Below are 23,191 nucleotides of genomic sequence, written 5' to 3' on the forward strand. Positions count from 1 at the left end.
TTTGGGCAAATGAATGAAAAACAAAGTGGTTTGTCAAAAGATAACGACTCAACTATAGGATACGATCAAAGAGATAAAAAAAAAAAAGACACAACAGAAGAAGATAAGAGAGTACCAGATAAGTTCCATAAAATCGCAGAAAGAGCAAGATAAGGCTTCTGTTCCACAGGTTGCTAACAGGGTCGTGATGGAACACCAAAGATTTCCGTATCGCAATATCATTTCAAGAAGACGAGATTCCAATGTTCGACACCGCGATACTAATCCTCGCTACTCTCGTAGAGTAAAGAACGACTTCTTTCTTTTTTCCTCGACTCGGCAACTCGGCCGGAAGTCTGATAATTGCAAGCGTGCGATTAGCGTGTCTTAATGGCGGAGCGAACCGCAACGCAGCCATCGATTCTCCAACTACAATTAATGGGTATCACCTTTCTAATTAACGAGCAACGATGCTCGTACGTAGTATCGATCCTATGCTGACGATACAACAAGGTAAAAAGGGATCATAAAGGATAAGGGGAAGAGGGACGGAGGGAATCATGATGGGATACGGTTAGGAACATGTGCAGGACGCGAGTCGTGCGACACGAGCAATTCGCATGGAGCGAAAGTGTGATCGTTCGCCACTTATCACCATCAACGACGATCTGAAACGTGCGTCGATTACACACCTCCCCTTTTCCTCTTTTTCCTTTCCCCTCCCCTTTTTTTTGACCTTTATTTTGTCCTTCCATTTTTCCTCCTCTTGCTCGCTTTTTCGTTCATTGTTTTCACTTACACACACACACAAACACATACACATACACATCTGTACCGGCATTTTTCCTCGACGGTTTACCCTAGCTGGCGTCGACGATGCACGAGCGCGTGTGGTTCTTAGGCGGTGAGGAAAAATTTATTATCACGGGCCAAGAGGTCGAGGCATTATCGAGCAATTTGTTTTAAGGTATCGATTTAACTCTATCGCCCCTTTCCTTTGTCCATTTTCCGAGCGGAAACGTTTATCTTTTTTATTTTTCATTCCATCGACACGATCTATTATGCTACCATACTGTGTTTTATGAAATAGCCTGACCACAGCACGTTGTTTTTCTTCATTTCGCATGAATCGCATTGAACTGAAGCGCTAGAACCAATTGTAATTTCACTGAGCTTAAATGTTCTGTTGAGATTGACGTTCGTAAATAATTCAAATCAATCGTTATACATTTGACATGCATGTTTATTTTACTCGTGACTTTTTTCACCTGTCACATATTTTTACAGGAATTCAAATGCAAGGATATTTGTGGCGCGCCTTTGTCGGAGTTTCAGGATTGGCAAAATTAATCAGAATAGTTTACGGTTAGGCGAAACTCGTGTACATTGATTGTTACTAGGTCTCCGTTCGGTAACACCGAGGTTACTAATTGCAGTGTGGCTCATTATCGAACTAATATTGGATTTCGTAATTCGAGGGAAGTAGGTAATTAACACGTCAGCATTTTTCTGTAGAAACGACAGGAATTATACTCTTATGAAAAAGAACGTGTCGATCAATGAGGAGACAAATATTTACAAGTTGTTATTAGCGTTCAATACAACAAAATTTGTTGATTAAATTTTTTTAATTGAAAAATAAATTTTCTTTGACAGATTCCAATTTTAATTTTATAGGATAAAGAGGTGAAATATGTATATTTACATAGGTAACAAATATTGACAAGACATAAAACGCTTTTATAATAATTGATAATAATTTCACTTTCCTTTTAATACACGCAATTAATAATTATAATGTTCATATTGAAATTACAAAAGTTCCAATCACCCATGTTCTAAATTTACCAATAATATAGTAATATTGACCTATATTCTACGATTTCCACCTGGAGGCAATCTCAAATATAAGGTTTCTATAAAAGGGAGCACCATCAAAACGATTTTCATCATAAGAATGTATCACTTATACCAAATCATTGATCTACCCCTTTACAAAGAATATCACCCTGAAGCCCTACGGCTATCTTTAAAATTTTTAAAATTCTGTACAGAAGTAACGATTCTACCTTCGCAATAGCTTATTAAAAAAAAAAAAAAAAAAAAAAAAGAAAAGAAACCGCATCGAATCCAATCTCAACGTAGCAATTTATCATTTACACCAGGTCATCGATCACCCCCTTTTCGAAGAATATCATCTGGAAATCCAATTAACCGGCTCGCGAACGATTAACAGTATCGCTCAGTGGGAAACCGGGCACAATTCGCTTTTTACAAAGCGCGGAATCGACTCGAATTTGCGAATAACGCGCTGCGTTTTATCCGGAGCCTTTTAATTAAACTACGCTCCCGCAGCTGAGAGGGTGGTACGCTGATGTTCCGTCTGAAATCGAGAGTCACATCATTGAAACGCCGCGTTCTCGGGGATCATAGAGCTTAATCGTTTCGCATCATTGGAAAAGGAATGTCGGAATCGTTTTCCTTTTGCGCGAGGATTCTTATCGGAATTCGATATTGCGGGGAGGGGTGGCTGCGTGTGCAGGTGGATAGTCGAAGGGAAACTAGAAACGAGGCCATGGAACGAAGCCAGAAAACAGGAAACGTTAAACTCCTGCTCGCTCTTGCTCGTTGGAAAATGCAATTTATCGTAAGTCGCGTTTTTACCTTTTCACCCCTTATGCGCTCTGGTACGCGCAGGCGCTCCCGTCTTGTTACCAGGACGAAGGGAATCGTTTTTAAAAGGAAGGATCTTACGCGCTTGTCATTTCTTACCTCGTCGTCGCCTTTATCCGATTTATTCTCCCCGTTCGTAATCCCGTTTCCTCCACCTTTGAGAGAATCTCATCCTCGGTCCTCTCGTTTTGACTGAAATTATTTCGCGCCCCGCGCGTGTCACGCGTTCGCTGCCGCGTGTAATAAGGTTACGTTCGTTTGGAAATCTTGAGAACTGTACTGGGGCTTTCGGTTTATTCGATTCTGAACTTGACGAGAATTTGAATGTTATCTTGTTTCACTAAATTGCTTATTTTTGAGCGACGTTGAATAGTATATTGCAACGTTTCTTTTTTTTATCTAAGTGTAGATAGTATGTAGTAGAATTAGAAAAAAAGGATAAAAAACAATGAAAGGAGATATTCAATTTGTATACAATTTTGTGGAATAATAAAAGGAATAGATCACGGAATTAGCACGAAGAATGAATAATACAAATTGATGCATAAATGGAATGCGGAGCACAAGTCTAAGAACAATTTTAAATGTATCCTTTTTTAATCCCAATTTCATTAACATTGCCAAAGATGATAATAATTCGCGGGACGTTATACTGAATAAAATTGAAAATGGAAAATAAACGCAGCCGACATAAATTTTAATGTTAATTTTTGCATAACAACATCGAACAATCATCGATATACAGTTTGCGTAAAAATGAATTTATCGAGACAGTAAATTTAATAGATTATTCGTGGATGCGCTTTGAAATTCAATATCTATCAGTTGTTCCGGAATTACCTATTACATTTACATAATGCTACTTTATTGAGCATCGCCAGGATTAAACCTTCATTATTCCGACTATTTAGCAAATGGACCACACAAGCACCGACAGATATGTTAAATATCAGCAAAATAAATCGTCCCCGCGAATGCCTTGTGATCCGTTCTACTACAACGATTACGACTTGTATTTGTAATCCCAACAAAATGTAATACGACCCCGGTAAAATGGTCCTAATAATCATAAGATAGTAATTCCTAATGAGATTTTCATCCATTTAGTAATATGAATAATAGCAGGTCTAAATTAAATTTCTACTAGATCAAAAACATGCTTAAAAATATACTATGACGAGAATATATCGTAATTATACTTCTACGTGTAACATATTTTTATTTACAATCGAATTTATGAAAACGAATGCTTTTTAATATTTCTTCACTTTTACATGAAAGAGTTTTTATATACCTACTATGTACAATGCACGTATATCGTAAAATGATAAAAAGATTTTTGAAATATTATGTTATTACAGTATATAGAAGTTTCTTGCTTAATCTATTCTATTCGATATGCACCCTTCGCTAGCTATAGCTATTGTAAGCCAGATAAATAAATCATAACACAAGCATACACTTTACGGTATTGAAATCAAAAGTACACTTTTCCTGAACGTTGATCCATTACTCTTAAAAGATACTCTTATAAGATCTTACTTAAAACTATATCTTTTAGCACCCTTTGCAAACTCAATTACAGATTACATACGTTACATTTAATTCTAAATTATATTAAAAAATAAAGTGGTAGAATTCGCTTCAATCAATTTGATTAAATATTAACTTCATCAAGAAACAACACATTACTATTAATTTGATTTTTTGCTTCACATGTAACAACCACGCAGTTTCATCTATCTGCCAAGACATAAAGCACGACGTAATTTTTCTGTCGCAATAAATATATTACACGACTTCTTATTTTTGGCTCGTATAGGAGACGTTCTTCTGGTTTTTTGTATCTGGCGATGTCTTTCAGAGACGCGTTGCCCTGGTGACCTCTCCATTACCAGAACCGTGTAGCATTTTGCTGGCATTTACCAAATTAAGAAGGGAGGCTCACAAAGGAAAACGCCAGTGAATGGCCGGCAGGATAGTAACGCGGGGAAAAGAAAAGGTTGGAACCGAATCAAGAAATAATACTCGTATAGTAATGATGCAGTATTCCCTGTCAAAATCTCTTTATCCATTCCAGACGAAGCAACCCCCTGTTCCGTTCCCTCAACGACGACCTTCGTTCTAAAGGAGAAAAGATAGCCCCCATTAGAATATTGTATTACCACCATACGACGATGGCGCAAGAGATTCCTGCTTTGTTTGCTACAACGAAGAGTATTCGAGTTGACAACGAAAGCTATTTTGGCTCACGACTAAGATTGCTGTACCGATTTATTGTTTTTTTTCTATTACTTTATTCAAACAAGATATTTTTAATTTTGGTCTCATTACTATTCCAAGAATATTCGGAAATAATAATTTATAACAAATTTACAGTAAAACTGATAGTTAATTTCATATTATTAAAAGAAACATAGGTGTATTTTATTTTATTATAAATATCATCTTAATATAAATATCCAAGAATAGAAGAATTTTTGATAGAGATAATTAACTCTACTAATTTATAAAATCGAGAAAGGCAACTAATTTGTGGAAAAGGCTAGCTCTAACTACATAAATTTCAAGCCTTGCTCCCTCTATTTATTTCAGTAATACGATCTAGTCAAAGTAATCAACAAATTTGTATATATTAATGTGAATATTCCAGACGTATATTTTCGCTGAATTAAATCTCCTCAATTAAGAGCCATCGCCCGCAAAAACAATTTTACGTCTCGATTACATGTAATCGTTGAGGATATTTCTTCATTCACTTGAATGTCAAGATTAATCGGAAATGTTCTTTAAAAAGTAGCAAAGGAATTTAATCCGCTCTTTCGTCTTTCGTTCCAGAGTTTCCGCCGTGCCCCGAAGGTCTCAGTAAATTACCTTTCTGCAAATTGAAACGTTTAGCAAACGAAACCTAGTCATTCCCCTCGTGTACAGAGGAACGACCCGGTACATAAACGCGGGTATATATTTCAGTGCTCGAGTTAAGAGTGCGTGCAAATACCGCAGAAAAGGGCCCGATTACGAAAAGGAGTGCACGAACGCGAAGCTTGCGTGAATATGTTATGATGACGAAACGAAACAGAAAGTTAAACAATCGACTCGACGAGAACTAAATTATTATACTCAATTTCCCCTTTTATTAAATGAATATTAATATAATCTACATATGTATTTTTATATGATTGACCGTTATTGTTATCGCAAATCCAATTCTATAAAATTTATTAAATTTTTCACAAGTGATTAGTTGGATTTATTCGATTGATTATAATTTTATTGCTTTTAATTCAATTCGACTGACTAAACATTTATTATCAACCAAATTCATTCGAAATAACTCTCAAAGTATCTCGTTCTACAGGAAAAATAAAAATTTCGATTATTGTGCTATTAAAACGAAAAATATAAAAACAGAATGAGGTACAGTTTCGAACACTTTCCTCGCTTGACGATATTTTTAATCACCTCCAATAACAGCTTACTTTTTTCTGCCTTAAACGAGCAAACTTCATGATTCCGCTGGAAATAATCTAAAGCGGAATAGCCAGCCAACTGTTCGCCAACCCTCTCTGTCAATCATTCCGCAACGTACGGAAAGCTTGGTCGAGACAGGGCGAACGCACGAAACATTTCACGCGTGACCCAGTTACGCCATCGAACGGAACGTTACTTTTCATTTCAATCTCGAATGCGGGATAAATAACGAGCAAAATTGCAGGCCGATTCAGTACGCACGCGCGTCGATATAAGGCCTCGAATAAAAAACGATCTGTCGTTGAACGTTGCATGGCCGATAGGTCGAAAGGGGTGTGTGAAAATAGGGGACGACGGCGAGAGGGGTAGCAATTCGGTGCAATCAGCGCGACGATAATTATCATGGCGAAAGCCGGCGTGTATCAGCGTCGCTGTAATACACAGAGTATTTCAAAACATGGATTATACGATGTTCGACGTCACCGAGAAATTTAATCAATCGTCACGCTTCCATCCCCTCTTGCGTTCGCATTCCGTGCAGAATTTTAATCACGAGAATCATAAAAATCCGTTTCACGGCACGTACACACACGTATATCCCCCTCCATCCTTCCATTTTATCCAGCGAGGTCCCGCTTCTGGCGCTTTGACGACGAATGAAGCGCAACTTTTACCGAGACAGGATTTTCATCCTACGACATTTTATTATGTGAGAAAAAGCGATGAACGCGGAGCCGGTTTGCGGGTTAGTACGGAGGGAAAGAAACAGTACTTACATAGCGCCGACGTATAGGGCGTCCCTCTTACTGTCCAGGTACAACGTCCTGTAATACAGCATCCCGCAGCTGAATTCCCTCACGTGTTCTGCAAGCAAAAGTAAACAAAGAGATTAAACACTGAGCAACGAAGGGTGGACCTCGAGGAAATTCATTTCTCTGGCCGCTGCGCGCCTCGCCTGACGGATCGTTAGATTTTCATTATGACTTTTATAATAACGCTCGCCGTTTGTTCTCCTCGTTCCCTCGTTCGCGTTGCTCTATCTTCTGCTGTTCTCTTTTCATTTCGCATCTCGCAGTAAGCCGAGCAAAGCCAACAGGCGACTTATATCGCCGTCATAAAACTCGTTAGAATTACACGACACGTAACAACGTGACATTTCTCGTTTCATCGACTGGGTGGTGGTTTTATTGCGGAACGGGGGCGACGTGAACATCGAAGCAGCAAATGGACCTCAATTGGCGGAGACGGGGACTCGGCCGTGCAAATGTTCTCGAGTAAAACGTCAATTAAGGTCATTAAGGATGAATGGCAGCTTATGCGTGAGTGTGGAGCTACCGAACCGGTAATATGACGGAACATTTTGGATTTACTTTAGTACGATCATAATCGAGTCTCCGGGGAATCAAAGCAAGATTATGTATACGCAATCTTGAGCTTTCAGATTCTAGAATCTGGGGTTCGAGGATCCTAGGCTCTAGAGTCTAACAGAGGTCTAGGATCTGAGCTCTGTAAAATCGATTTTAAGGGTTCTGGGATTGTAGAGGTCGGAGGTTTTAAAGTGCTGAACTTTGAGAATTATAAGGTTTAGAGTTTGGACTTTATAGTTTGAAGTTCAATAAATTGGGGTAACATAGCACTTGGATTAAAGCAATTTTACATACTTCATAAATGTTGCAAGTATTTAATATTACACGGTCTCTTAATGAGATTAAGGTTACTAAGATTACGCAAAGATCGTACTACTTTACACTAGGACCTCGTTTCTTGCTACATCAAAAGATAATGTTACGAGACACTTGGTTCCGATATTCTTTGATCGTAAAGTCGAGACAGCATTAATTCACGAGCGTACGGTTCGTGCACACGTAAGGAAGCATCGCGCGATAAAAATTTCACTGTACCATCGACAAAGAAAAATCGTACGACCTGAAATATAGTCGGCTTTTAGAACGTGCTTAACCAAAGTATTGAATTAATCTCGAATCTTAAAACGTACCGGCAAACGAATTTATCCCTCTTTGAAACGCTCGAGGAATAACTCGTAAACGAAAGAAGTTTCACGATCTAGCGATCGTGAAAGAGGCGTATAGCATACGCGACGAATATAAATCGTCGAAATCGCAGCTACGAGTCACGCTGAGCGGGGAAACTTCGAATTATACCATGCTAAAAAATTGGATTCATCACTTTGCTTTCGCCTTTTTATAAAGAAAAATATCCGTAAGATGCGCGGGAGTGCGCGGCTATTTTTCACAACATTAAGTCAAGCCAGCAATCATTTAGGAGCGCGCGCTCCTGCACAGTTCTCTTGGGTAAAAGTCGTAAGGGACGTTCGTGCCATCCTCTCGCTATACTCTTCGCCACCATCCCCCACACCTTTCACAAACACCCTTTTCACCCTCTATCTCGTCGGCCGACACTGATCTGCTTAACATATGAAAGAAAGCCGCCCTTTCCTAAATATACTCGTTCTCCACTCTAGACTAACAGAGCGCGAACAATACTATATTTTATGCGGTATCAGAAGGGGCTGACGTCGAATGAAAGGGGTCCAAGTGTGGCGTCGCTGCACAGACACACGAGTCTCTCTTTTTTCTCTCTATCTTTCTCGTGTTTACACCAGCACCGAACGATTCTAGCTGACTCTCGTTCCCTTCACGAGTTCTTTGCCCGCGAGCCCATGAATGAATGCAAAAACCTGATCTCTCGTCCTTTATCTCCCGACCAAGTGGCGTAGCGATGCGGTCGAGCTTAATACGAGGCTAACTCGAATTGATGTTCATTGGTGGATCCGGTAACAATAGTACTTTTGTACGAGTGTAATAGATCATTACGTATATCTACTCGGCTCATCGAGCTTTTTAATCGTGGATTATAACCTGAATTTCAATCATGAATGGCCAAGATTGAATTCTTTAAGCAGATAGTTCGAGACTTTTCAAGATAATATACCGATATTATTGATATAGTTTTATCCTTCCTCAAACTTGTAATTTTCATATTCTCTCAATTCTTTAATTGCTTCTCTGTACAAGAGATTTTCTACATTTAAGAACAATTAATAATTGGACGAAGTAGGTTTCGATATACGCTTCGATACAAAAAGGAAGATTAGTGTTAGCATATAGAGATTTTCTCGTCATCCACTAATACAAAAAATCCCTCAAAATACAATTCCAAAAATTCATAATTTTATAAAATATCAGAATGAACTGATCTTCGACTCATCGAACTAATTATTCCATCCATTTTAATCATTCTAACTTGAAATCTGTTATCAATTATCGATCACAATAGAAACACAGGCATTTTTATATATATCGCGGCCGCTATAAATCTTGAACGCACTAAAGCTAACACGCAGAAAATACACTTAGACCATCAAAACACTCGGCGTCAATAAAATTCGGGAAAGCTGGATCCACTGGAACATTTTTGCACTGTACCTTCCGAAGCGCAACATCGGCACGCAGTTCGTTAGATCGGTGCGGATAAACCGCGGCGGCCCAGGGCCGTATTGTCCCCCCAGGGAAGACTGAAAATTTATATTCCCTCGCAAATACGACGGTTCGTTTTTCCGGCTCGTCAGCGAGGGCCAGCAGTGCGTTCGTCGCGCGCATTATTCCGATTTTATTGCCGTAATAAAATCGTATCACATCGCGTGCATAGAAGATGATGCCTGCACCTGCCGCTCGTTCGGTCAGTTGATATAACTGCATCGTTCTCCACATTCGTTCGAACGCTTCTATTTTCGACCAGACGTAAAATCGTTTTCTTCCTCGGTGATCTTCGCGGTAGTCGCTGAGGTCAGCCAACTTTCGCCAACTTTATCGAACCTCGACCACTGCTACAAGATTGTTCGTGCTGCTGTGAGTTCCAGAGTTCTTGAAGGTACTGGTTCGATCGTACATCAGCGTTGAAATTAACCTTTGCTTATTTATAAACCAGGCATCTCGTAGTTTTGATCGTACGAAGATTTGAAAGACATATTTTGGGAATATAAGCATACGTGGCTTGTTTTTTTTTATGTTTTCATTAACGTTAGAACTGCTTATATATATTTTATAAAAAATCATTCAAAGATCAACAGCTTGTGAGTGAAAACTTTCTGTGAAAATTATTAGGAATTGATTGTTTTCACCACTTTGGTGATTCGTAGATTCGAGCGTAAATTAATTCCGGGATGCAGAAAAATTATCAATATTAATCGTAGAGAATCTTGGAAAAAATTTATTTAAGTTCTCTGCATTCAATTGAACAGGAAAAATGTTTTTGCGAACAATGAATGCGGAGGACTTAATTTTGCGCGCAGTTTGAATAAAGAGATAGCACGATTCGAATTTTGTTTCTATTTCTATGTCCTATTTGATAGCATTCGTGTTCATTTGATGCTAAGGTTGTTAGATTTCCTGATTTCCATTATCTATATACTAATAACTCTACAAAAAAATAATTTTGTATAAGAAATTATTGTAAATTCTTGCGAAAACTCCTCGTATAATTTACAACCGTCGATCAATGAATCGAAAGCATTAACAGGAAATATGACTCGATATTAGCTGCAAACTGCTCGTTCAAATAATTACTAATAATCTCTGTAACGGAGCATCGTACCAGCGTTTCGCTGTTTGCGTATTTATCGAGAAAATAATACACTAAGCGCCGAATGTAGATCACTAATTACTAAATATTTGCAAGAACCTTTGCTTGCCAAAATTGCCACGATCGTTTAGAACAGCTATATATAATTCGTCAAATTCTGTATAATCATGCAATTAGAATCCAAATTCGAAGCTTTAATGATTTTACCATCCGTTATAAGTATAAACATCTTTCAAATAATAACCCAACAAATCAAACTAAAAATATAAAATATATCGCAATAGTTTATAATATAGAAAAATAAAAATTATTTCAAATGAATCGAGAAATTTTTAACTTCCTAGTCATAGAAATTTTTAGTCGAGGGATGATCCGATTAACCGCGAGATAAAACCGATAAGGAAAGTGAATTATATTAATTTTAAGACTCTGACAATAGGCTGCTTTCGTTTAAACAAAACTAACGACTTCCAAAGACCATTTATTACACACTTGTGTGCCATTAAAAACACCGTAGACGCGATTATTTACTGTAAATTGCCTTCGAGTGGTCGAAAAAGAGCCTTTAGGTATCGCAGGACGATAAGATCGTTCCTCTGGGGTTGTTAACGCAGAGAGATAACGCTAAACGAGCCCGGGACCGGAAACTATCCATTTGAATTCGGTGGTTCCGGCAGTGGGTTAATTCGCTTAAACGGTATTTCTCAATTAACCGAGTCGATGTCGCTTAGTTTTCTCTTCCCTTCTGTTTTTCGTCTGCCATCATCGGCCCTCGCGAGTCCTCGTAATCGCGTTTGCTAGACTCGATACGAAAGAAAAGCCTGCTCGACTCCGTTAACCACGACAAACGAGATGCTATCGTTAAAACGCGGCCACTCTATCTTCCCTTCGACCCCGAACTGTCCGCTCATGTAATTTTTTATCATTACTCGACTCGCTAAAGGCGGCCAGACCTTTCGCTGCGACGTTACGTACGCGCGTTCACCAGACGATTGATGATAGATGCTTAGGCTTCTAACGAATTGTCTAATGGATCACTAACTTGTGTGTGCCATGAAAGACAGATTGCAAGTTAGAGTACCAGCAGCCATGTATTTTCAAGATGTAGGTCTCGTTTGATTACCTTGACGAACATGTCAAAGTGTGAATACTCCTCTCCATTAGTCAACCAGATGTTGACAATGAGTGTCATTAACATTAGCAGATTTGGAGCGAATACAGATTGATGCATTAGAGATGTTAAGTGAATTGTTCGATGGTGTTCCAGTGGTCATTTTTATTAGAGACAGATAGAAGTGGTAGTTCTTTTATATAATTTTGATGAAGGATGATGTTGGACCGATTCTTTTTCAAGATTTATCCACTTACGCTATGGACATGATATGTAGAACAACCTATGACGACATGGTATTGAAACATTTCATTGTTAAATTTTCTATGCATTCCTAAACATCACGTACGTATCTTTTTTATTTCGGTAATCAAAAGTTAACATTGTATCACGACTCACTTGCACGAAGTTATAATTTAACCGGTTATGAATATGGCACAAGTTAAATGACCATTTCTTCTTTAGAATGCTCAAAGTCTTCGATAACAGACAGACAAAAATGTTAGAATGTTGCCAAAATAATGCAAATATTTCCATCATATTAAACGTATAAATTTTTCAATGATGGATTCGATAATTCCAGGAAAAATTCAAAATGATATCGAAAAAATCCGGTCGAGTAAAAATTTAACCCGCACGGTCGATTAAAGAAAAAAGAGGAAAAAGCGAAAGAACCCAATATGAGAGCATTCATAGTCGAATGATTTCACGCGTCAGAAAGATCGGAACTATTAAAGTCACTCGGACCGTGAAAAAAAATTGTTTCGTCGATCGTCCCTTTTTCCAACGCTAACGATACAAAAAAAAAAAAAAAAAAAGAAAAAAGAGAAGAATTCACGGGTGCGATTTTAAATGGGAACGAAGGAAAATTGGGATCTCGTCTGCTTCAATTTCTTTCGAAACTTTGTTCTCGAAGCGGACCGACTGTCCGACGGAACAGAGAAAATCCAAGTATGAACAATCAATACTCGCGAGAGGCATGGACGAAGCTTTTTCCGCCGTCTCTCTCCAATTTCAAAGAACTCGATCCTCACGAGAGACCGTCGTCGTCCAGGGAACTCGTCGGACGAACTGAATTCGCGCGCATATTTTACTTTTCCCTTGGTTTGCGCGCACACGGATACTCGACATGTCGAAAACGAGCGTACCATCCTGTTGCACGCGTGCACAGTTTATGAACAGAGGCTGGTCATTACTTGTTATTGCACAGGGATTCGAGTACTTTCTGCTTTAATTACACGAGCCTTGGCCGCGCTTCCAATTCGAACGATTTTAGTGTCTTTGCTCGTCGTTTTGCAAATGAGAAAACCCTGGAATTCCATGCCGACCTCGTTCGATTTTCAACAATTTGAAAGTACAAATTAGCCAGCTAAATTTCAGATTTTTTGTCCCTTTGTAAATTATCTTGATGATCAAAACAATTGTTATAATTAAAACCGTGTCTTACGATTGCTTTAGTAACTACTTAAATCAGGTATTCATCGCAACAATACTATGTCGGATGCAATTCGGAAGTATTCAATACAATACGTAATTTGTATTGAACTCTGTTGTTTTGCAATTTCTATATGTCAATTTTGCTTTTGTTTTAGAAAGATCGAACAGATATTCAATGTTTTTTAACGTAAAACTGCAACGAGAAATGACGTATATTAAAAATATTTCAAACTTGAAAATCAGATGAAAAATGACTCTAAGGAAATGTAGCTAGATAAATAATTCCCAATCCGTACCAATGGGAGAAGAATTAAAAATTAGAGTACAAACCAAACTTTCCTTTTATTTAACACTAGAACTACCACACCAGTCAAATTGAGTGGTTTTACAATTTTATTTTAAAATTCCTACTTCATGCCATATTTTTCCGCAATGATGTAATAATTTTCGCAACGATAACTAAAAGAATAATATAATGAATTTTGTTTTGTTTTTTATGTATTCAAACTCAAAATAATTTTGTATTAAGGCTACTTATACCAATATCAGTCAAAATGTCTGGTATTTGTCAAAATGTAAAAGAATCCTGCAATCTGTTTATCGAACCCCAATTAACCAGTTTCCTCGTTTTGTACAACTTCCCACACGATTTTAAAATTTTTACTGCGTATCATTCAATATGATGAGTTATCAGGAAAATTCCGGATCGATCGCTAAATCGCTAGATGTTAACACTAGAAATACCACAGCAGTCAAAATAACTGGTTCTACAATTTTATAAATGTATCAACCCTCGTTTAGGGTTCATGGTCCCAGATGGATCAATAATACCAAAAATGTACTACATAACATGGAATTGCCTCTGTAAGAAAGAAATAAATCAATAAATATAAAAATATTCTATTAATACGTATTTTTTAAAGACCAATCATTTTGACTGGTTTTTGGTAGAAATAGCTTCATGTTAATTATCGGTAGTTCTAGTGTTAATTAGAACCATACCTCAATCACGAATATACGATTCAATACCGTAAGGCAGGGAGTTAATAATACAAATGAAAAATAAAAGCAAGAACATTTAAAATCGTTGCAAAGTGTAGAAATAAACGATCCGAAAGCAAGTATTGCTAACGAAACGGAAATTTCATGCATTTGTTACGCTATTTTGAACGCAACTGTTTAAAGATCGTTGAAAAACACTTGATCTACTTTCGGTTGAACCCCTTGCGTATACATTGATCTTCCGTGGATTCCGCGGAAAAGTGAACGCTTCAGAAACAGCCGGATATCGATATCGTTAACAGAGTGAAACGCGATCATGCGTTCGAAACGAAGTTACCACGGTTTCGCAAGATGAATCTGGGTCACGTTCTTCCTTACGCGGCTGTAAATTTTCGCTCTACAAAATCTGGCGCTGCGCGCGACACGCGTGCATTCTGGTGGTCGAAACGGTTTTCAGGATGCTTTCATTGCGGGTGATGAAAACGAGATTGAATCTGCCCTGGTGAAATTATATGTTTTTGTTCTTTGTACGTTTTCTGTGATTTTATAAATATTTTTTTAACGTACCATACGGATGTTCTGTTACAAGTAAACTTGATATGGAAGATATAAAAAAAACATATAAATAAAAATAGTTATTAATGACAATGTATCTCTTGCCATGTTCAAGGAAATACTCCAGAAAATTGTCTGACAAATTCTGTTTTTACTACTTCGGCTTCGAATCATCTATTCGCACCATTTGTGCGAATAATATGATTTATATAAAAATACGATATCAAATGATGTACATATTGCAAAAATGGAACGTGGAATTATAATACATGGAACAATACCACACACCAAATTGAATTTGACGGAGTACAACATCAGGGTTATGTGAACGAGAAGCTGTAAATTTTCATAAGTTTCATTCCTCCATCTCTAAACGACGTTTCGAAACGCCTCATTTCTCCACGAACCGTATCGGAATAAACGTTCCCTAGAAAGTGCTTCGAATTTAATAAATCGATTTGTATCCCCGCTAACGCAACCTCGAACTATGGTTCGTGATGATATTAAAATCGCGGGGGCGATACTTCTGCTAATAATCTCAGCAAGCGGAAGGCAATGGAGGGCGATTTATTTCTTGAAAGCGTGGAAAATCAATTTGATCGATTGTTGAACCATAATTAGCCTATATTATTGCAAAGTAATACGAATTTATTGCAGAATGTTTATGCAATCTAACTGGCATTCTTAGAGCTGATCCATGATTATAATTCCAGTGAAACGAGCTCATTATCTGCAATTACAGCCAATAATTTCTTCAATCAATTTCTCTAAAATACCTAAAACATCCGACATTCTTTCACAGCCACTTCCATCGTTACAAAAAACGCTTTAATGTCTTCATCGATAACTTTAAATCTCTGATGCCAAGAACATTAAACAAAACTATAATATTTCTCGCTACAATTTCATTCCTATTTTCATATCGCTACAGTCATACCAAAAACTCATCCTTTTATCGTGTAACCGTCGAAACGCAAGATACGCTCGAGCGACGATAAATTATTATTTCAGTGTTGTTCCGTTTTATTATGTTGCTTCACCGGAAATCTCGCGGAGAAAAATTGAAACTAATGCTCCCTTGAAAGTGGGCGCACGTAGAAGCGCAAACAACCGATTCACCCGGACGTCATCGAGGCTTTCACGCAAGCTCAGTAGATCCCCGTTAAGCTCCTGGGGAACGCGAATGGCGATGTGAACGGGCGTTTCAAACGCTGGCCTCCCTTTTCGCCGAGTCATCGCATACATGTGCACGCGTTGTTCTATCCTCTGTCTAGTTTTACGTGTTTATACGTGCGACACCTTATCGGCACGCAGACGGATCGCGTGCCACGTGCAGTAAGAACAGTAGCGACGGAAATTTCTCTCGTTCGGCTTTTCGACGCGCGGAATTCACTTGCAATTGAATAGTTTCACCTATGCGATCGATACTTTCACTGTATTTACGCTACCATGATATGACGTGTTATTTGAGCTTCTTGGAAGTCAAGTTGACCAACTCCATTCCTCGACTATCTCTGAATTTTATCATTTAAGTATATAAACTGGTATTTAATATCTCGGAAAGTAAATCTATTTATCGCAAGCGAATAGTATCAAGAGATGTAAGACAGGTGAATAAACTTTACTTGATGTGAGCTACACATCTAGCTAAACGAAGGTTTATAGTTATATTTTCTACTTAGCTAAGACTAATGTCTATCGTAAAATCATTTCCTTGAAATAAGATAAGTTCTATTTGAAATATGTTTCTAAACAAGGAATATAAACAAGGATCATAATAATATATAATATTAACAAATAATGATACATACCAAATAAGTTCTTGCCTTTAGTTACAATTGTTTGTACAAACCAAACGCGTGGCATTATTTTCTTTACTTAATACGCAAGTATACTATAATATTACTGTATACATTTCCACCAGAACTTCCATCTATCCATATTTAAAAAACAAATCCATCACATTCATAACCTTCATTGCTATCTTGCATTAAAAAAAAATGAACGTAATATACAAAACTATAATTGAAAATAAATCTAAAGCTATGCTAATACGGTAGGCGATAATACACATGGCGTATGCTATGGGATTCACTCGATAGTGACTTTATCAGCGTCATCTTATCATGGAAAAAGCGGATTTCGCGACACGTGCGCCTAGAATGACCCTATTCCGTGACCCTTCGCATTCGTCTTCTTTCGAAATGCGAGACCATAACGAAACGTAGCCGCGATTGAATAAAGTTAGGCACCCTAACCCGTTCTCACAATGTCAGATTAGGTATGCGATCGTTCTCCTTTTTTTCACGTTCGCCTGGCTTCGTTCCAGCCGGCACCGGCATATGGCCACGGAAGATTACGAGGGTACAGCCACCACCGTGTCCAATTTCCAACGTTATTATTATTTTAATCCCCCGAGTTCAGCAAGGTGTCTGTCTGATGTCACACATCTCACACAGGTCAATGTAAAAACACCCATTCAACCGTATGTAAGATAACATTCTGAATTTTTGAGATCAAAAAACGGAGCTCGGAACACGATATGTATTTGAAATAACATTGTTCGTTTAAAAATCCATGAAAAACAAGGAAACTGTGTATGAAACTTGAGTTTCATTCGAGCTTGTAGTATACATGATGCATGAGTGGCTGTCGTTCGATTTTTCTTTTACACAGATCATCATACAGTAAATGGAATATAATATTTATTCCATTAGGTAATTAACAATCCTTTCAGCATTTTTAATGAAGATAAAATTTCGGTTCCTTATCGTCTTATACAATTATAATACTATTCATAAATAGTATTAATTAATTTAGCACTTTTCTCTAGAAGTAATCTAACTTCATTGTAAACTATCTTTGTAAAATAATCATTAACAGTTTATATGATCGTAAATTGAAAATAATAAAACGATACTTGATCCAATTTCAAGAACATTATTCATCTTGACACATAAAGTAGCAGGATATCGTGCTATTATGTTCAAGGACAATTTTTTACATTTGAATAAAAATTAACGTTTCTGAATTGCTTTCGGAGCAAGGATACAGTGTATAGCTTTCTTCGAAGTTACTTCGTAAAATTGTTTATTTAACGCCTGTCCTCTCTCTCTCTCTCTCTCTCTCTCTCTCTCTCTCTCTCTCTCTCTCTCTCTCTCTCTCTCTCTCTTACAATTTATAATTTACTTTAGACTAGAGCTCGCGCGACTTTCGTATTTTCCTCACTTTTACTCGCATTATTCTGTGAAAATGATAGGCGAAGGTAGACGAGTCGCGATAGTTTGCGCGAAGTTCAAATTAACTGAAATCGAGTGAATCGCAAACGAACGATAAAAGATAAGGGGACAGGGAACTTCGGGCCTTCCGGTTATCTCGATCGTTCGCGTTTCAGTTCGCAAAACGTTCACAGCACTGCGACACTTCCTTCTGCAACGTGTGTTCGAGATCGTATCGGTGTAAATTATTCCGCCGACCGTTTCGAAGGCGTCGATTGAAAGTTTCTTCGAGAAAACGTGGATTTTCCCTTGCAACTTCACGCCTGATCTTGATCGAATTCACTTCCAACTTAATTATTCGAACTTCAATTGTAATTTAAGTGATCAATTGCGTATTATTACGTAAATTTCGAGTTACGAAAGAAATATTTTTTGTGAACCTAAGATTAATTTATATAGAAACTTGTATTGCTTTAGTATAGTTGGAGATTTGAAAGTTTAATGAAGAGAACAAATCTGCATTTTGCAGCAAATTGTTTGTGAAATATTCCGCAGAACGTGGAAATAAAGTTTAAGATTATGAGTAAAGATTCACTGCATTACCACTAATAGATCTACTTAAGTTTAAAACCCGAAGCAATCAAACTAGAACTCAAAGTAAGTGTTTAAAGATATACTACGTTTTAAAAGCGCCATGAAAATCACACCTACCGCAGAAATCCTAAATCAAACCTTCTGTTAAAACCTATTCATACATCCTGCCCTAATTGTACCTACATAAACGTTGCATTAAATGCGCCATATATGTACATACTTCCATCAGCCCCATCAATCAATTCACTGCCCAAAATAATCCAACGATCAATTTCCCTTATTACCCTGTTCAACATACATCGTCATCAAACCTTCAACAACTTTCAACATACCACTCCACATATATTCCACATAAAAAAATCTCACACACTCAGTATATGGAACAAGTTGGCCAAATAATGAACAATCTCAGAAACGCATTCGCTATATAAGCCGATTTAAATGGAACATCGGATCACTTTTTGATCGGAGATAGTTTGGCTCGTGGGATCTGACCCTGCTGACGCGTTTCTAGAAGCCTTTATCCGGTCTGAAACGCTCTCTTCCTCCTCCGTGTCCATCAAGAGTTGACGATCGAGGGTAGGTTCTATGGCCAGATGTGAATGCGTACACCCTCGACATCTCTAGTTCACGCCTCCTCACGGAATTGACATGTTTCCAACTCGTGCGCGCTGATTACGGATGGGCCGACCTCGACATGACAATACACTCTTCTCAAACATACGACGACTCAACCAGGAGGTGTATCGAAGTTTCAAGTGCTCGCAGGGAATCTAGCGATAGTCCGGCAGTAAGTGGACATTTTTTTGTGTGGCGTATCAGTAAACTTGGATCATTAGTTTCATGCTCATTTTTAAGCCAAGGATTTACCGGAAAATTGAACTCAGCTGTATCGTACTGTGTTAAGTTAAAAAATAGTTGCGTATCGTATGTTGTACGTATAGAAGCAAATATTTTGAAACTTAGCAGAGCCTGTGATAATTTAGCCGTTTTTTACGCTTAAAACCGGAAGTCTGCCGCCAATATTCCAAGATAGCAGCCGGTAGGAATCATTGTATTGTCAGAAAGATACTGCATTCGTGTCGTACTAGGAAAACAGATTTTTTTAATTTATAATTTATTAAGTAAAAAATGATAAAATGACAGTGCACAAATTTCCGTTCTACTTTTAGTAATCTTAAGCATCAGAATAAGAATAAAATTAATGAACTAAATTTATTGAAATTATAGGGTAAAATGTTCCCTGCCTCCCAAACTATGATGTCGAAGGGACTTTTTTGATTCAGGTATGTACCACCATCGCGGAATTACGTTCGTCGATAGACGCTGAAAAGTTTTAATTGATGACTTATACCGGTACATTTTCGCCAGCAGGAAAAGAATGGCGAGAGAAAGACGATATACAAAGCGCTCCCCCCAGAAACGCAGAGTGCATTGAATGCAAGACTGCCTCGTTTGGGACCGTTCGAGTGTCTCTAATGAGAGGGAAAGTTATTTGATTACGAATGTCTGGGGCACTTGAAGCGATGGCGGCGTTCGGATCGAGAGGCGAGATATCGATCCTATCCGAAGTTTGTTGAAACAATTTTATTACTTTTCGCTTTAAGGAGTTTGCAATTTTCTCGGTAATTAATGTAGAAGCATTAATGCAGAAGCAGATAGTGCTCGCGTCTTGCACTTACAGAGAAATAGAGTTTAATTCCACCTAACGTACAAGCAGCGTAAAATTCGCAGTTGAAAGTTCAAATTTGACTAAAATAACGTTTGACGGCCATACAGGAAGAACATGACAAGTCCATTTTTGTTCAGTTCCTGACTTATATCGCTTGGTGGCTAAAAACCGGCATTTTAATATAACAATTAAAGAAGGAATTAATCTGACAAATTCAAAGACCCAAGACTTTCGAAAATAAGTAATAAATCCATGATGTTTTGTTTGAGAAACGAGTAAGCTTAGCTTAGCTGTTGCGCTGGTTTGCGTTAATACTGATATGTTTTTAAATATTCAAGAAAGTATATTCAAGAAAGCCAAGAACACATATTAAATATCAAAGACGAATTGATGCAGAATTGGTTAACAACATATTATATTTAAACACTGTTCTTTTATAATAACTTTATTATGTTATTCACCCGTGACCTTTATCTATAAATAAACAAATTTAGTAAAACGTGCAGACTACATTGCCATTTAACGAAATTGAAAGATCTGGCGATTACTTTTAAGGGTTCTCCGGGCCAAGTTGACCTACGAGAGAGTCTTTTAAATAAATAGGGAGGTCTTCCCTAGGGATCACACCTTGGTGGAATAAATCAAGATAAGAGTAGCCTCCGAGGTATCCTTCGGTCGCGTAAAAGACTGGAAGGGCGAACGTTGAAAGGAGGACGTGAAATCGTGCACGTGAACGATCTCGTGAAATGGGAACAGGGGTGAGAATGAGAAACAAGTCTTGCGAAAATCGCGTGGACGGGGGCGTATCGATAATGACACGTTGACTTTCGACTCGTTTGCCTATCTGGGAAAGTGGCGATAGTTGGCGCCACGCCGATTCTACGACTTGGAACACGAAACAGCGTAAATTTGCGCTGCTAGAAGAAGCAAAAGACGGATGAAAGAAACGGTTCGAAAAAAGAGGGAACGAAACGTTCAACAGTTGAAAAACCGTCGTTATTAGTTTTGCCGGCTATACAATTTTTCCTATGATGACAGGTTTCTCGTTGACCCTAATAACGACGCTTTAATCGTAGCATTGAATGGAATTACGGCGTCTCGAAGTTACCTTTAAACAATGTGGGCTGTTACCGACACGCGTTACTTAGTTAAAAAATACGAGGTCACTGGGTTCATTTTTACTCAGTGCAGCAGGCTATGGTTCGAAAGGGTCGACATGGTGAGGTGATTCCGTGTTTGGCTTTTGATGGCGGCTTACCGCTGTGCTATTATTTGCTAGCCCATTGTTTCATAACACGTGGGAAAAAAAAGAACCGCTAAGTGCACAACTCTGGTCCATTTTTCCCGGCGTCTTTATTGCTAGATATTTAGAACAAAACATCGTTGCACTTTCGTTCTCGAACTTTCCCATCTTTCTTTTTTTACTTTGCTATGTGATGAACAAACTAAATTTTTATATGTTCAAAATTAGACTGATGTTTTACATTTTTGTTTGCCCTTTTGCTACGGCGCTCTAAGAAAGTGAAAGCATTTCTTCTGCGCAAGACGATGTTTTTTGTCAATACGGAAAATATATGCACGTGGATATTTAAATATACTATAAATATAAAGACGAGACTTATCATGATTTTCACCCATGGCCTTCGTATCCGTCAACGATAACGCACAACTGCAACATGAGAATATAAAACTACCACCGAATCGATACTTCCCGATGAACATTAGACACTCAGAAAACTTCTTAGGAGAAAAAACTACACGCAGACAAGGCGCCACGAAGCAGGCGGCGAATGGGCCACCCTGAACAAAGGAGTCACGAAGTTAAGCGAAAAAAGACGGAAACCTTTCGAGATAGGACGCGGAATAAAACAAAAGGAAAGAGAGGAAAAGTAAAAGGAGGGAGAAAACAAGCTGGCAGGGTAGAAAGAGGGAGATACGAGAGGACGAAACCGAAACGGAGGGGAAAGCAAAAGATGAAATGGGGCGAAGCGTGGCTGGTGCGCGGCGTACCGCCACGTCACTCCCTTCTCATTAATCAACCCCCTACCACCCTGCCGCGTTAACCTATCTTCCTCTTACAAATCTATCCCCTCGTTCTCTCGGTCTTCCTCGTTCTGTTGCATTTTTGTTTTTTCTATCGTTCGGTTACCCTGTCGTTATCGTACTCGGATGAATTCGATTATTGGATATTTTAATCAAGGTAATAGGCTTACATCACCGGGTCACGCTTAGAGATTAATGGCAAACACCTTTTTCGCGAGCGGGTATCGCCTCGTTCGAGGCTGAACGCCTGCAACTCGAACCTGTAATCTACTACTTTCCATTAAAGTAGCGTGTAGTTCATGGTCTTTGTATGACGTGTACCCAACCACGTTGATGAAATGGAGATGTTTTTAAAGGCGATTATAAAAGTCGGTGAATGTAGATAACGACTTGTGGAACACTATTCTCTCTGGTATATCGCTCTTGAAATATATTCTTTGCTTTATTCTTGTAGAATGTTCTCATTCGTGGTTGAACAGATTCAATTCTCCAAATCTAGACTGTTTAAAAATTTCTGATCAATTAAACCATCACTTGTGAGAGCTACTTAGAAGCTCATATTGAATTAAATACGCTTTTTCAAGAATTCTTAATTAACGATACCAAAATACATCATTCATGCTTTTCAAAAATCATGTAATTGTTCCCAATGAATTAAATTAGTTTGACTTTTGTATGACTCGTATGAAACATATTATCACTACTATAAACCCCATATAAATTCCTAATTATTCGTTACTCATACCCTGTCTACGCTCTTGTATCAACGATCGAAACTACAAAATTCTCTTATTATTACGCCACGACTCGCTTTCTCCTTTTTCTCCTAAGTCA

At 38.1% G+C, this 23,191-nt stretch overlaps 1 protein-coding gene and 1 long non-coding RNA gene across 6 annotated transcripts in view; one reads left to right on the top strand and one right to left on the bottom strand.

Moving 5' to 3' along the window:
* LOC138190047 (uncharacterized) overlaps positions 1 to 20,561 on the top strand; it is a 238,701-nt gene extending 218,140 nt beyond the window's left edge. The window contains exons 4-5 of the long non-coding RNA XR_011176186.1: positions 19,873 to 19,928; positions 20,017 to 20,561. This is a non-coding gene — a long non-coding RNA (uncharacterized LOC138190047). The remainder of the gene's footprint in view (positions 1 to 19,872; positions 19,929 to 20,016) is intronic.
* Positions 1 to 23,191, bottom strand: part of Sema2a (Semaphorin 2a) — a 558,354-nt gene that overhangs the window by 65,755 nt on the left and 469,408 nt on the right. For all 5 annotated transcript variants that reach the window (XM_069132504.1, XM_069132505.1, XM_069132506.1 and 2 more), the window contains one exon: positions 6,900 to 6,987. In XM_069132504.1, coding sequence (XP_068988605.1) covers positions 6,900 to 6,987 — 88 coding nt within the window. The remainder of the gene's footprint in view (positions 1 to 6,899; positions 6,988 to 23,191) is intronic.

The sequence above is a fragment of the Bombus flavifrons genome, chromosome 2 (genome assembly GCF_040668555.2).
Source record: "Bombus flavifrons isolate JBK064 chromosome 2, iyBomFlav1_principal, whole genome shotgun sequence".
NCBI lineage: Eukaryota > Metazoa > Arthropoda > Insecta > Hymenoptera > Apidae > Bombus > Bombus flavifrons.